This window comes from Mastomys coucha, unplaced genomic scaffold, assembly GCF_008632895.1.
Source record: "Mastomys coucha isolate ucsf_1 unplaced genomic scaffold, UCSF_Mcou_1 pScaffold25, whole genome shotgun sequence".
Classification (NCBI taxonomy): Eukaryota; Metazoa; Chordata; class Mammalia; order Rodentia; family Muridae; genus Mastomys; species Mastomys coucha.
In genome coordinates this window covers 350,005-363,851 of record NW_022196908.1, presented here as the reverse complement: position 1 = coordinate 363,851, position 13,847 = coordinate 350,005, and the positions used below count along the sequence as shown (strand labels likewise).

Below are 13,847 nucleotides of genomic sequence, written 5' to 3'. Positions count from 1 at the left end.
AAAAAAAAAAAAAAAAAAAAAACCAAAAAACCAAACAAACAAAAAACAAAAACAAAAACAAACCAAAAAAGCCAGGAATGGCAAAGTATGTAATGTATTTTAGTCAAGAAAACTGTAGATATGTTTTATTTCTACTCCTGCCCCCTTGAGTCAACAAGAATATAATCAAGTCTAATTTATCCACTGGATAATCTTGGATTTAGAACAATCTAGACATGAGTATCATTGTTGAAATTTTGTGTTAACCTACAAAAAAGCTTGTGTTTGCCTTTTACAACCAAGAAGCTGTCAATTTAAAATGTGTGAAAGGATTATAGAATGAATGATCATTTACCTGCAGTTGATGATGTGAATTGGTCCAAAATGACTTGTTTATACAAGTTGGAGCAAAGGTGGCAGAACAATCTTTCATAATTTTTATTATTTGGTTTATTTTAGCTGAAACAAATTCCCAGATTTCCTGATTCACACATATTCATACTGAACTTGAAGAGGATATTGCAAAAACAATTTGTCTTTCTTTCTACCACAATGTATATATGAGAAAATTGACTCTAATCAGAATAGTTTTCTTACTGTGAAAAGTATGGCTTTTGCCTAGCTGAACTGGCTACAATCCATAAAGAAATTTAAAGCATCACTTCTTTTTAAGAAGATAATGAAATTTTCATGTCAGCTATTCTAATTTTCTGATGTGGTTAGCTGTCTGTTCACCTGAGAATTAAGAGCTGACTCTCTTGGGTAGACAGGAGCCCAATGTAGGTACATAGCAGACAGGTAGCCAAGGTCATTGTGAGGTGAGTACTTTATCCCCATCCCACACCCCATTGTTGTATTTGGTTCCTTTCAATAAAATATTCATAATGTTTGTGAGAAGAACATGTATAACCCACACAGTTTTAATGTGTTTTCAGTTGTGCAGTTAATCCCTTATTTAATGCCCTCTTGTCAATAATACCTGAGTGGGCTTTACCTTTTATTCATTCCTAGATTCCTGCAAGATTATAGCTGAGCTGTAAAACAACAAGGAAAACATATTCTATCATGTAGTGAACATTTATTTATAGTCACATGTCTCCAAAGGTTAATAAATTAATCACTTATTCATGTGAATAATGATCCAATGAAAAAAGCCTAGGTATCAGGTAGGCTTAGTTCTTGCTTGCTTATTCTGTAAAATGGGGTAAAAAATCTCACAGTTCTATGATGGTGATCAAATATGTGGAATAATTTAATATGCAGAATTTTTAAGGGTTCCTGGACTACATGTTGAGCCAATACTCAGCATAGAACCAATGACCAAGGGCTTGACTTAGGGTTTTTTTTTTGTTTGTTTGTTTTTGTTTGTTGACAATCTCTGTGTTGTCACTGTCAAGTACTGAAGAAGCAAGCAGTATGTATTTCCAGATTATGATTCCCTGATGCAGTGAAACTCCAGGTATGGTTAGAGGGGAAATAATGTGGCGTTTAAGCTACAATGTTTCCTATTTCTCCTTACATAATCATTTTACATGGAAGAATTTCTTTCATATAGTTGGCAATTTTACCATGTGAGTGTACACTTTCTCAAATGTGATAACAGCAATGTGTGAATGACTTCCCTTTTCATATTCACAGCAGTTTTACTAGAATGCTAGACCTTGAAAGGGCTTTACCAAATAGCTGATTCATATGGGCTTTTCATTTCACAGTTGAACTGTTAGAAGTGGCTTGATGTGTTTGTACAAAACTCAGCACACATCTGGCATGGTATTATCATTAAATAAGTTGATACTATACTCTTTTTTTTTTCAGTTATCTTAATTGTTGCCAATTTGATACTTGATTTCCTTCTATATGTTTCTTTATGGTCACCATGTCTGAAAAGCTGTAATACCAAGGAACTGTTTATCTGTCTGTAGGTGTTTTCCTGGAATCTAACTTTCAAATACCCAGACCCTTAATATGTGGTCCACAAAGGGCACACAGAGAAGCCATTGCTGAGTCTGACCCACAAAACAATGTCTGGTCCAGCCCCTGTCAGCAATTTAGTCCCTCAGTCACAGCACCCCAGGCTCCCTATCTACCCACATATGAGCCTGTCAGAGATCCAGGCCTAGGAAGAAGGCTCATTTATTATCCAAAGGTTGAGTTCTCTTCAGTCACATAAGGATTCTATTTATTTTGATAACGTTTAAGTTCAAGTGGGAGAGTATGTTTTGAAAATGAAAGGGTTAACTAGCACAAACATCTCCTCTCTGATTTGATAACCTCTTCTGAAGAATGAACAACATTTGGTACAAATCCACTCTTCACCCCTTCCCAACCCTCCTGGATTGTAATCTCCCCCCTTTTAACCAGCTCATATATGTCTCTTGTCAGATCTGTGAAGGCTTTCTCCACATTAATGGCATCTCGGGCTGACGTCTCAATGTACTTCATGCCGTATGCAGCAGCCAGTTTCTCGGCCTCGTGGCGAGTCACTTGCCTCTGTGTATCCAGGTCACACTTGTGACCCACCAGAACAAATACAATTTGGTAGGGCTGAACGTGTACTTTGGTCTCTTCTAACCACTCATGGACATTCTGGAAGGACCTGCGGTTGGTAATGTCAAATAAGAGAAGACCACCTACTGAATTCCTGTAGTAGGCTCGAGTGATGGATCTAAAACACAAGAAAGAAGTAAAGAATAAAGTTCATGCCCAAACTCCTTTACTCCAACGAACTCAGTGTATTTTAGTGTTCCTGATTACTGACAGTTCTTTAGTAAATACAAATGCAATTCTATAACAATGACAAGATTTCAATTGAGTAAAATGTTAAGAACGCTCATGAATTTTCAGGTGTTTTCCCTTGAATTTATTATAATTGATAACCCCTGAAAATATCTCATAAAATATTTCATTTTTCTATTTATCATTAACCTGTTTTGTGTTTGTTTCCATTATTGCTATTTTTATTTCTAGCAAGGGTCATCAATCACTTCTGTGAAGAAAAAGACAATCTTGTTTTGTATTTCCTAAGCCATGTGAGAATGGGAATGGGAATGGGAAAATGGGGATGGTAAAATGTTCTAAGGCAGGGCTAGAGAAATGGTTCAGTAGTTAAGAGCACTATTTGCTCTCCCAGAGGACCTGAATTTAATTTCCAGCACCCACATGGCAGCTCACAACTGTCTTTAATTCCAACTTCTGAGAATCTGACATCCTCTCCTGGCCTCTATAGTCACCAGGCACTCATGTGATTCACAAACATATGAAAGTAAAATTCCATACATATAAAATAAAACAATATATTTAATATGTTCTGGAGAAAAATCCTATCAGCTCTATTCACTGACAAAATTCAAAAAGGCTGACTGAGGAGGCAATAGCTGGGAGAATCTGCCAAAATAGTGAAAGTGTTCCAACAAAGTTATATTATTATTTTGAATCATGTAATTAGGTTATTTTAGCCTACTTGTACATTTATTGTACTTCTCAAACAGAAAACATCCCATAGTTTCTTGAGTTGATGAACCTCATAAATATATATTATAGTATTTTGCTTAAGAATGTAGGAGCTCATGAAAGGATGTAGAACAATTTGTCTATATAATCACTTGCTTTAGACTACTGCAATTTTTGAAATCTATTTTTAGGATTTCTGTCTTCTTGAGAGGGTATGATAAATAATGAAGAGCTCTATAGCTGAAAATGTATGGGAAAATGGCCCAGTGTTAATGTGGGGGAAATGTCCAGGGAATTACAGCCCAAGCTAAAAGATGGTATGTGTAGGCCTTACAAATAAGTTCAGGTCTCCAGAACCAAGGAGATTAGCCCTGGGGAACAGATATTCCTAATTTCTTTATGTTTGAAGATTAATGGAGAATGATAATTGTATTGGAAAATGTTCCAATTTGTGAAAATGTTGATTTGAGAAATCAATGAGCAATGTATCAAAGCTCTAGAATATATTTATGCATTAGTGGTTTGTATTTAGCACAGAAGGTATCAAAGTATTTTAATCATAGTGTAAAGCTACATAGAACTAGACACTGACCCTAAATTTAAAAAAAAAGCCATAAAATATAAATGACAAACTGGGGAAATAGTTCACAACATACATGACATAAAAGGGTTAATGTTCTTTTTATTAGATAGAAGTCCAGGCTGGCCTTCAAATACTCATCACCCTCTTGCCTCAGCCTTCAGAGGGCTGGAATTTTAGGGCTATGCCACCACTATTGGTGTTGGGGTAATCTGTAGCCCTACAAATCAATACTATATAATACATAATGAATTGTAAATATGAACAAGCAAACATATAAGAGACCTTTCTTTATTCATGAGAACTTGTGAAAAGTATTTGCCAAAGCTTTGTACAAGTGGGAAGTTAGAGGCAACTTAAGTTTGCAATTATTTATTATACATAACCATCTTCAGTTACCTAACTAGTATCTTCTGTGTTCAACTAATGTTCAGTGGAGAATGAGTCAATATTTATAAATATAGGGTACTGAGTCCTTCTGCTCTGTTTCCTCCTGTTCTGCCTTACTTTAGTTCAAACTGCTCTCTACAAAGTTTTTATTAGTTTGTTTTCTGTCACTTATGTTTTTATTTATTCTCATTCCCATTCTGGGCATTTCCTATCTTTACTTGGGCTTCATCTTCTCCGGTTAAACTTCTCTTCTCTGTATCCATATATGAAATTACAAATACATACTACAAAGGAAGAGCAAAGAATTGTGAAAGAAAAATAAACATGCTGAATGATTATGGGCCCAGTGGTACAGTAGGGAGTGGCATATAAACGCTATAAACACAAACAACAAAACGCTCTTTTGTGTGTTGCCTCTCTGTTTCTTCTGACCATGCTAGTACTGAAGTTCTAAGAAGTCTGGGGCTCCATCTATTTACTTTATATGGAATTCTCTTATGTGAGTAACCTCATACTATTTCTTTAGAAACGATTCCACCCTCTAGCAACTGACTGTATGATGGTTACAAGAGAGAGTCAATTAATCAGTCTCCATTTCCTATAATATTAGGACATATTCATTCTCTCTGTGTCTGTCTCTTTTTCTTTTCTTCCCTCTAAATATAAACAGATATATAGAAAGAAGTCAATACACATCTATCTACTCTACCTACCTATAGCTTTCAGTTATGTTAAAATAACTTGGATTTTTTTAAACTATGAATCATAGGGTCTGATTTTGAGGAATTATATAGTGATCAATTTCAAGTTATTTATTAGCTACCAAAAAGCAGATTGATGGAGTTGTGGTTCAAATAATGTGATAATGAATGGCCTTCCCCTGCCTGGGCGGTTCTTCCCCTGCATCAAACTCAAAGGTAGCTCAAAGTGAGCTTGAGAAGCCCCAGACAGACCCTTGCTTGTCACCCTGGCAGCATCACGAAAAGAACCATGAAGTCCTCTTTCCCCAGGGGCTGAATAAGCTCCAAAGACCCTCCCACTGCTCGCGCGGGCCCATGGTGCACTCCCACCTGAACCTCTCTTGACCCGCTGTATCCCAGATCTGGAGCTTGATGCGTTTTCCTGGCTCGATCTCCACCAAGCGGGAGAAAAAATCTACCCCCACGGTGGGATCTGAAACCTGAGCAAAGCGGCCCTCGGTGAAGCGGCGGATCAGGCAGGACTTGCCCACCGTAGAATCGCCGATGACAATGAGCCGGAACTGGTACAGCCAGATGGCCTCCATGGCAGTGGCCTGGCAGGACTCTTCAGCCCGGGCCTGGGGAGGCGGAAGGGGGCGCCCCACCAAGGCCTTAGCGCCGATCAACCCCTTTCTAGATCGGCCGCGAGCGCATCACTGGCCTGGTAGCCTGAAGCAAGGTAGGCCCAGGCGGTGGGGGAGCGAAGGGATGGATGCTGCGCTCGCAAAGGTGATGAAATGGCAGCAGCATCAGCACCACGCACTCTGACTCATCACTGAAAACCGAGTTACTGTAATTCTCTGCGTAGACGCGGCACTAGTTTCACCACACTGTTTGTTAGAGGAGCGCACACAAAACGGGCAGAAGAATAATGTGTTCCGTTTTTAATTATACCAACCACTCTTCTATTAATATAAAAACTTCTCTGCCATTACAATTGCAAATATAATTAATTTTTATTAAAGCTGGAAAAATACAAAAAAGTAAACAAAAGTTGAATAATTGTCTACAGGTTTCCATGCTCAAACATGCAAATATTATTATTCCGGCTTATGCATGTGCATTTATTGCTATTTATTTTTTAAAACACAAAATTTAACTTTTAATACTATACTTTTTGTGAAAATAACAAAGTATCATATATACCTCTCCATTTCCAACACATTTTAAAGAGAACATTCATACTGTTTTCCCTAATAGCTGTACTAATTTATTTGTAACCAGTAGTGTGCAAGGATTCCCTTTTCTCTACATATACACAGACACCGTGTTATCTTTAGTCTTATTCCCCTCCCCTGATTAGAAGAACACAAACTCAGTCTCCCCATTACCACAAAATATGCAGTAAAGTTTTCCAGCAGTCGGAGAAATTGCACGGAGTCAGCACATTCTGAGTGCAATAAGCCTTGCTATGGGTAATCCACCTTCATGATCATGATATTTCTTGTGCCAGGTAAGAGTCTGTCTTTTTGATAATTGTCCTTCATACCCTGGCGAGGTGATATTCTATTATGATATGCGCTTTCTTTATGATTAGTGATATTGAATATTTTTTCAAATTCTTTTCATGATCATTTGCATATATTCTGAGAAATATGTTTAGATTTAATGCTTATTTTTTATTGGATGTTTTCTTTATTTACATTTCAAATGTTATGGTTTCCTCTCTGGAAACCCCCTATCCCACCCTCCCTCCGACTGCTTCTATGAGGGTGCTCCCCCACCCAACCACCCACTCCCATCTCCCCGCCCTGGCATTCCCCTAAACTTGGGAATCAAGTCTTCACAAGACCGTGGGCCTCTCCTTCCATTGACGTCCCACAAGGCTATCCTCTGCTACATATGCAGCTGGAGCCATGAGTTCCTCCATGTGGACTATTTGGTTGGTGGTTTAGTCCCTGGGAGTTCTGAGGAGTCTGGTTGATTGATATTGTTGTTCTTCCTATGGGTTGGAAACCTCTTCAGTTCCTTCAGTCCTTTCTCTAACCCCTCTTTTAGGGACCCTGTAACAGCCCAATGGTTGGCTGCGAGCATTGACCTCTGTATTTCTCAGGCTCTGGCAAATTCTCTCAGGAAACAGCTGTATCAGGCTCCTGTCAGCAAGCACTTCTTAACATCTACAATAGAGTCTGGGTTTGGTTACTGTATATGGGATGGATCCCCAGGTGGGGCAGTCTCTGGTAGCCTTTCCTTCAATCTCTACTCTGCACTTTGTCTCCATATTTCCTCCCATGAGTATTTTGTTCCCCTTTCTAAGACGGAAGCATCCATACTTTGGTCTTCCTTCTTGAGCTTCACATGGTCTTGAATTGTATCTTGGGTATTCCTAGATTTGGGGCTATATCCACCTTTTTATTTTTTTGGGGGGGGTTATCACCCTTAGGGTGATATATTCTAGTTCCATACACTGCCTAAGAATTTCATGAAGTCATTGTTTTTAATAGCTGAGTAGTATTCCATTGTGTAAATTACCACATTTTCTGTATCCATTCCTCTGTTGAAGGACATATGGGTTGTTTCCAGTTTCTAGCTATTATAAATAAGGCTGCTATGGACATAGTGGAGCATGTGTCCTTATTACATGGTGGAGCATCTTCTGGGTATATGCACAGGAGTGGTATAGCTGGGTCCTCAGGTAATACTATGTCCAATTTTTTTGAGAAACATCCAGACTGATTTCCACAGTGGTTGTACTAGGTTGCAACCCCACCAGCAATGAAGGAGTGTTCCTCTTTCTCCACAACCTCTCCAGCATCTGCTGTCAACTGAGTTTTTTATCTTAGCCATTCTAACTAGTATGAGGTGGAATCTCAGGGTTGTTTTGATTTGCATTTCCATGATGACTAAGGATGTTGAACATTTCTTTAGGTGCTTCTCAGCCATTCGGTATTCCTCAGTTGAAAATTCGTTGTTTAGCTCTGTACCCCATTTTTTAATAGGGTTTTTTTTTAGTTCTCTAGAGTCCAACTTCTTGAGTTCTTTGTATATATTGGATATTAGCCTTCTATCAGATGTAGGATTGGAAAAGATCTTTTCCCAATCTGTTGGCTGCCTTTTTGTCCTATTGACAGTGCCCTTTGCCTTACAGAAGCTTTGCAATTTTATGAGGTCCCATTTGTCAATTCTTATCTTAGAGCATAAGCTATTGGTGTTCTGTTGAGGAAATTTTCTCCTGTGCCCATGTGCTTGAGGTTCTTCCCTACTTTCTTTTCTATTATCCCCACTTTCTCTTCTATTAGTTTCTGTGTATCAGGTTTTATGTGGAGGTCCTTGATCCACTTGGAGTTGAGCTTTATACAAGGAGATAAGAATGGATCGATGTGCATTCTTCTACATGCTGACAGCCAGTTGAACCAGCTCCATTTGTTAAAAATGCTGGGCTTTTTCTACTGGATGTTTTTAGCTCCTTTGTCAAAGATCAAGTGACCAAAAGTGTGTGGGTTAATTTCTGGGTCTTCGATTCTGTTCCACTGATCTACTTGCCTGTCTCTGTACGAATACTGTACAGTTGTTTTATATATATATATATATGATACACACACACACACACACACACACACACACACACACACACACACACATATATATGGATTGCTCTGTAATACAGCTTGAGGTCAGGGATGATGATTCGCCCAGAAGTTCTTTGTTGTTGTTGTTGAGAATAGTTTTTGCTATTCTGGTTTTTTTTTTTATTTCATATAAATTTCAGAGTTGCTCTTTCTATTCTCATGATGAACTGAGTTGGAATTTAGATGGTGATTACACTGAATCTGTAGATTGCTTTTGGTAAGATGGCCATTTTTACTATGTTTATCCTGCCAATCCATGAGCATGGGAGAACTTTCCATCTTCTGAGGTCTTTGATTTCTTTTTTCAGGGACTTGAAGTTCTTGTCATATAGATCTTTTACTTGCTTGTTTAGCATCACAACAAGATATTTTATATTGTGACTATTGTAAAAGGTGTCATTTCCTTAATTTATTTCTCACCCCATTTATCCTTTGAGAAGATCAAAGCTACTGATTTGTTTGAGTTAATTTTGTATCCAGCCACAAAGTTGTTTATCAACAAACCACTTTTTCTGGTGGAATTTTTTGGATCGCTTAAATATACTATCATATCATCTGCAAATAGTGATATTTTGATTTCTTCCTTTCCAATTTGTATCCCTTTGATCTTCTTTTGTTGCTTAATTGCTCTGGCTAGAACTTCAAGTACTATATTGCTTAGATAGGGAGAGAGTGGGCAGCTGTGTCTTTTCACTGATTTTAGTGGGATTGCTTCAAGTATCACTCCATTTAGTTTAGCGTTGGCTATTGGTTTGCTGTGTATTGCTTTTATTATATTTAGGTGTGGACCTTGAATTCCTGATCTCTCCAATACTTTTAGCATGAATGGGTGTTTTATTTTGTCAAAGGCTTCTTCAGCATCTAATGAGATGATCATGAGTGCTTTTTTCTTTGAGTTTGTTTATATACTGGATTACATTGATGGATTTCTGTATATTGAACCATGCTGCATCCCTGGGATGAAGCCTACTTGATCATGGTAAATGATAATTTTGATGTGTTCTTGGATTTGGTTTGTAAGAATTTTAACTGAGTATTTTTACATCACTATTCATGAGGGAAATTGGTCTGAAGTTCTCTTTTGTTCTTGGGTCTTTGCGTGCTTCAGGTAGAAGTATAACTGTGGCTTCCTTGAATGTATTGTGTAGTGTTCCTTCTATTTCTATTTTATGAAATAATTTGAGAAATATTCATATTAGGTTTTCTTTAAATGTCTGATAGAATTCTGCACTGATAGAAAACCATCTGGGGGCTGGTGAGATGGCTCAGTGGGTAAGAGCACTGATTGCTCTTCTAAAGGTCACAAGTTCAAATCCCAGCAACCACATGATGGCTAACAACCACCCATGAGATCTGACGCCCTCTTCTGGTGCATCTGAAGACAGCTACAGTATACTTATAATAAATAAATCTTTTTTAAAAATACAGTTCCTCATGTTGTGGTGACCCCCGCAACCATAAAATTATAAAAAAAAAAAAAAGAAGAGAAAAGAAAAGAAAATCATCTGGTCCTGGGGATTCCTTTGGTACCTTATATCTGCCTAGAAAAAACTCCATTTCATCTAGATTTTCTAGTTTTGTTGAACATAGGCTTTTGTAGTAGGATCCGATAATGTTTTGAATCTCTTCAGTTTTGTTGTTACGTCTCACTTTTCATTTTTTATTTTAATTTGGATACTGTCTCTGTGCCCTCTGATTAGTCTGGCTATGGGTTTATCTATCTTGTTGATTTTCTTAAAGAACCAGCTCCTGGTTTTGTTTATTATTTGTATAGTTCTCCTTCTTTCTACTTGATTGATTTCAGCCTTGAGTTTGATTATTCCCTGCTGTCTACTTCTCTTGTGTGTATTTGCTTCTTTTTTTTCTAGAGCTTTCAAATGTACTGTTAAGCTGCTAGTGTATGTTCTCTCCAGTTTATTTTAGGAGGCACTCAGAGCTATGAGTTTTCCTCTTAGCACTGCTTTCATTGTGTCCCATAAGTTGGTATGTGCATTCAATTTCGTTAAATTCTAAAAAGTCTTCTAATTTCTTTCTTTATTTCTTCCATGAACAAGTAATCATTGAGTAGATAGTTGTTCAGCTTCCATGTATGTGTGGGATATCTGTTGTTTTTGTTGTTATTGAAGACCAGTTTTAGTTCGTGGTGATCTGATAGGATGCATGGGGTTATTTCAATTTTCTTGTATTGGTCGAGGCCTGTTTTGTGACCAATTATATGGTCAATTTTGGAGAAGGTACCATAAGATTCTGAGAAGAAGGTATATTCTTTTGTTTTAGGTTGAAATGTTATGTAGGTATCTGTTAAATCCATTTGGTTCATAACTTCTGTTAGTTTCACTGTGTCTCTGTTTAGTTTCTGTTTCCATGATCTGTCCATTAGAGAGACTTGAGTATTAAAGTATTGTTATTGTGTGAGGTTCAATGTGTGATTTGAGCTTTAGTAACATTTCTTTTACAAATGTGAGTGCCCTTGCACTGGGGGCATAGATGTTCAGAATTTATTCCTCTTGGTGGATTTTTCTTTAATGAGTATGTAGTGTCCTTCCCCATCTTTTTTTGATAATTTTAGGTTGAAAGTCTATTTTATTGGACACTAGAATGGCTTCTTCAGCTTGTTTCTTGGAACTAATTGCTTGGAAATTTTTTTCCAGCTTTTTACTTTGAGGTGGTGTCTGTCTTTGTCACTGAGGTGCATTTTCTATATGGAGCAAAATGCTGGGCCCTGTTAACCTGTTAGTCTATATCTTTTTATTGGGGAATTGAATCCATTGATGTTAAGAGATACTAAAGATCAATAATTCTTGCTTCTGGTTATTTTTGTTGTTAAAGGTGGAATTATATTTGTGTAGCTATCTTTTTTCAGGTTTGTTGAAAGAAGATTACTTTCTTGCTTCTAGGGTGTAGTTTTCCTCCTTCTGTTAGAGTTTTCCTTCTATTATCTTTTGTAGGACTGGATTTATGGAGAGATATTGTGTAAATTTGGTTTTGTCATGGAATATCTTGGTTTCTTCATCTATGGGAATTGAGAGCTTTGCTGGGTATAATAGCCTGGGCTGGCATTTGTGTTCTCTTTGTGTCTGTATGACATCTGCCCAGGATCTTCTGGCTTTTTTAGTTTTTGCTGAGAAGTCTGATGTAATTCTGATAAGTCTACCTTTATATGTTACTTGACATTTTCCATTACTGCTTTTAATATTCTTTCTTTGTTCTGTACATTTGGTGTTTTAATTATTGTGTGATGGGAAGAATTTTTTTTCTGGTCCAGTCTATTTGGAGTCCTATGAGCTTCTTGTATGGTCATGGGCATCTCTTTTTTTAGGTTAGGGAAGTTTTCTTCTATAATTTTGTTGAAGATATTGACTGGCCCTTTAAGTTGGGAACCTTTACTCTCTTCTATACCTATTATCCTTTGGTTTCATCTTCTCATTGTGTCCTGGATTTCCTGGATGTTTTGGGTTAGGAGCTTTTTGTATTTTGCATTTTCTTTGATTGTTGTATCAATGTTTTCTATGGTGTCTTCTGTACCTGAGATTCTCTCTTCTATCTCTTGTATTCAGTTGGTGATATTTGTATCTAGGAATCCTGATCTCTTTCCTAGGTTTTCTAACTCCAGGGTTGTCTCCCTTTGTAATTTCTTTATTGTTTCTATTTCCATTTTTAGATCCTGGATGGTTTTGTTTCATTTCCTTCACCTGTTTGGCTGTGTTTTCCTGCAATTCTTTAAGGGATTTTTGCATTTCCTCTTGAAGGGCTTCTAGCTGTTTACCTGTGTTCTCCTGTATTTCTTTAAGGGAGTTATTTATGTCCTTCTTAACGTCCTCTATCACCATCATGAGAAGTGTTTTTAGATCTGAATCTTGCTTTTCCAGTGTGATGGTGTGTCCAGGACTTGATATGGTGGGAGAATTAGGTTCTGATGATGCCAAGTAACCTTGGTTTCTGGTGCTTATGTTTTTATGCTTGCCTCCCACCATCTGATTATGTCTAGCGCTACTTGCCCTTGCTGTATCTGCCTGGAGCCTGTCCTTCGTGTGATCCTGGTTGTATCAGAACCCCTCAGAGTTCAGCTGTCTCTGTGATCCTGTGATTCTGGGATCCTGGGATCCTGGGATCCTGAGATCCTGGGTGTGTCAGAGCTCCTGGGAGTCAAGCTTTCTCTTTGTGTTGCAGGAGTGGGTGGGGAGCCAGAGTACTGGTTCCACTCTGAGCACAGATTCAAACTGGAAGGAACTCATGCTTATGGCTGGATTGGGATTCCTGCATCCTTGGATTCTGGGGGTCCCATTTACTCTGGGTGTTGGAGCAGACATTGTGGCCTTATCTGTGATCCTGGGTTTGTTAGAGACCTGGGAGTTGAGCTTCCTCTTTGTGTTGTATGAAAGTGCGGGGAGACAGCACCCCAGGCACTTGTTTGGAGTGTTTGCTTTCTTATAACCCCCCCTTTTAATTTTATATAACTGATATGTCTTTTTTTAAATTTTTGTTTCCTATTTTTTGGGAAGCCTTAAAGACAAATATTGTTCATTGCAATGATCTGAAGTATTTTTTCAAACAGATTAATAATTTCAGATACTTCATGTCAGTATTTAATACACTTTGAGTTGATCCCTGTAACATATGAGAGATTGAGGACTGGCTTCATTCTTGTGCATTTGAATATCTAATATTTCAACACTGTTGAAACAAACATTTTTCTGTGTCCTTACCATCTTTGTCAAAATAATTTGGCTGCAGATGCATGGGTTTATTTCTCAGCTCTCTTTTGTTCTCTTCCCATTTGTGTTTGTATTTATGACAATACCATGGTTTTGTTTATTTGGTTGGTTTTGTTTTTATTTTTATTTTTTGGTTTTTTGAGACAGGGTTTCTCTGTGTAGCCTTGGCTGTCCTGGAACTCACTCTGTAGACCAGGCTGGCCTCAAACTCAGAAATCCAACTGCCTCTGCCTCCCAAGTGCTGGGATTAAAGGTGTGCACCACCACTGCCCGGCACCACGTTGTTTTGATTATTACAACTTTTCAAATTCAGGTAGTTTTAACTTTCTTGCTTTGTTTCTTTTGCAAAAATTTGCTTGTCCTATTCATTTTGTGCTTCCATATAAAATTTGTATTAAAAAATGTGAAGAATGTCATAGGTATT

The 13,847-nt window shown here is 37.7% G+C and overlaps 1 protein-coding gene and 1 non-coding gene across 2 annotated transcripts; both read right to left on the bottom strand.

Annotated features, from left to right (window-relative positions):
- Nucleotides 1–400: 400 nt before the first annotated feature.
- On the bottom strand, nucleotides 401–5,982 carry Rab39b (RAB39B, member RAS oncogene family). The gene is made up of 2 exons (XM_031346469.1): nucleotides 5,470–5,982; nucleotides 401–2,644 (listed from the first exon to the last, which is right to left on the bottom strand). Exons 1-2 carry the CDS (start codon nucleotides 5,682–5,684, stop codon nucleotides 2,218–2,220), a joined length of 642 nt encoding a protein of 213 aa, XP_031202329.1. The 5' UTR covers nucleotides 5,685–5,982; the 3' UTR covers nucleotides 401–2,217.
- Nucleotides 5,983–6,440: 458 nt separating this feature from the next.
- Nucleotides 6,441–6,600, bottom strand: LOC116074232. The gene has a single exon (XR_004112148.1). It is a non-coding gene; the product is annotated as a U1 spliceosomal RNA (small nuclear RNA).
- Nucleotides 6,601–13,847: the final 7,247 nt, after the last annotated feature.

What these genes read in the sequence shown, in the direction of transcription:
- Rab39b (XM_031346469.1), bottom strand. Translation starts at nt 5,684, where the DNA reads ATGGAGGCCATCTGGCTGTACCAGTTCCGGCTCATTGTCATCGGCGAT. An exon ending in GCGGGTCAAGAGAGGTTCAG is followed by an intron (nt 2,645 to 5,469) that starts GTGGGAGTGCAC and finishes CTTGTGTTTTAG; the next exon opens with ATCCATCACTCGAGCCTACT.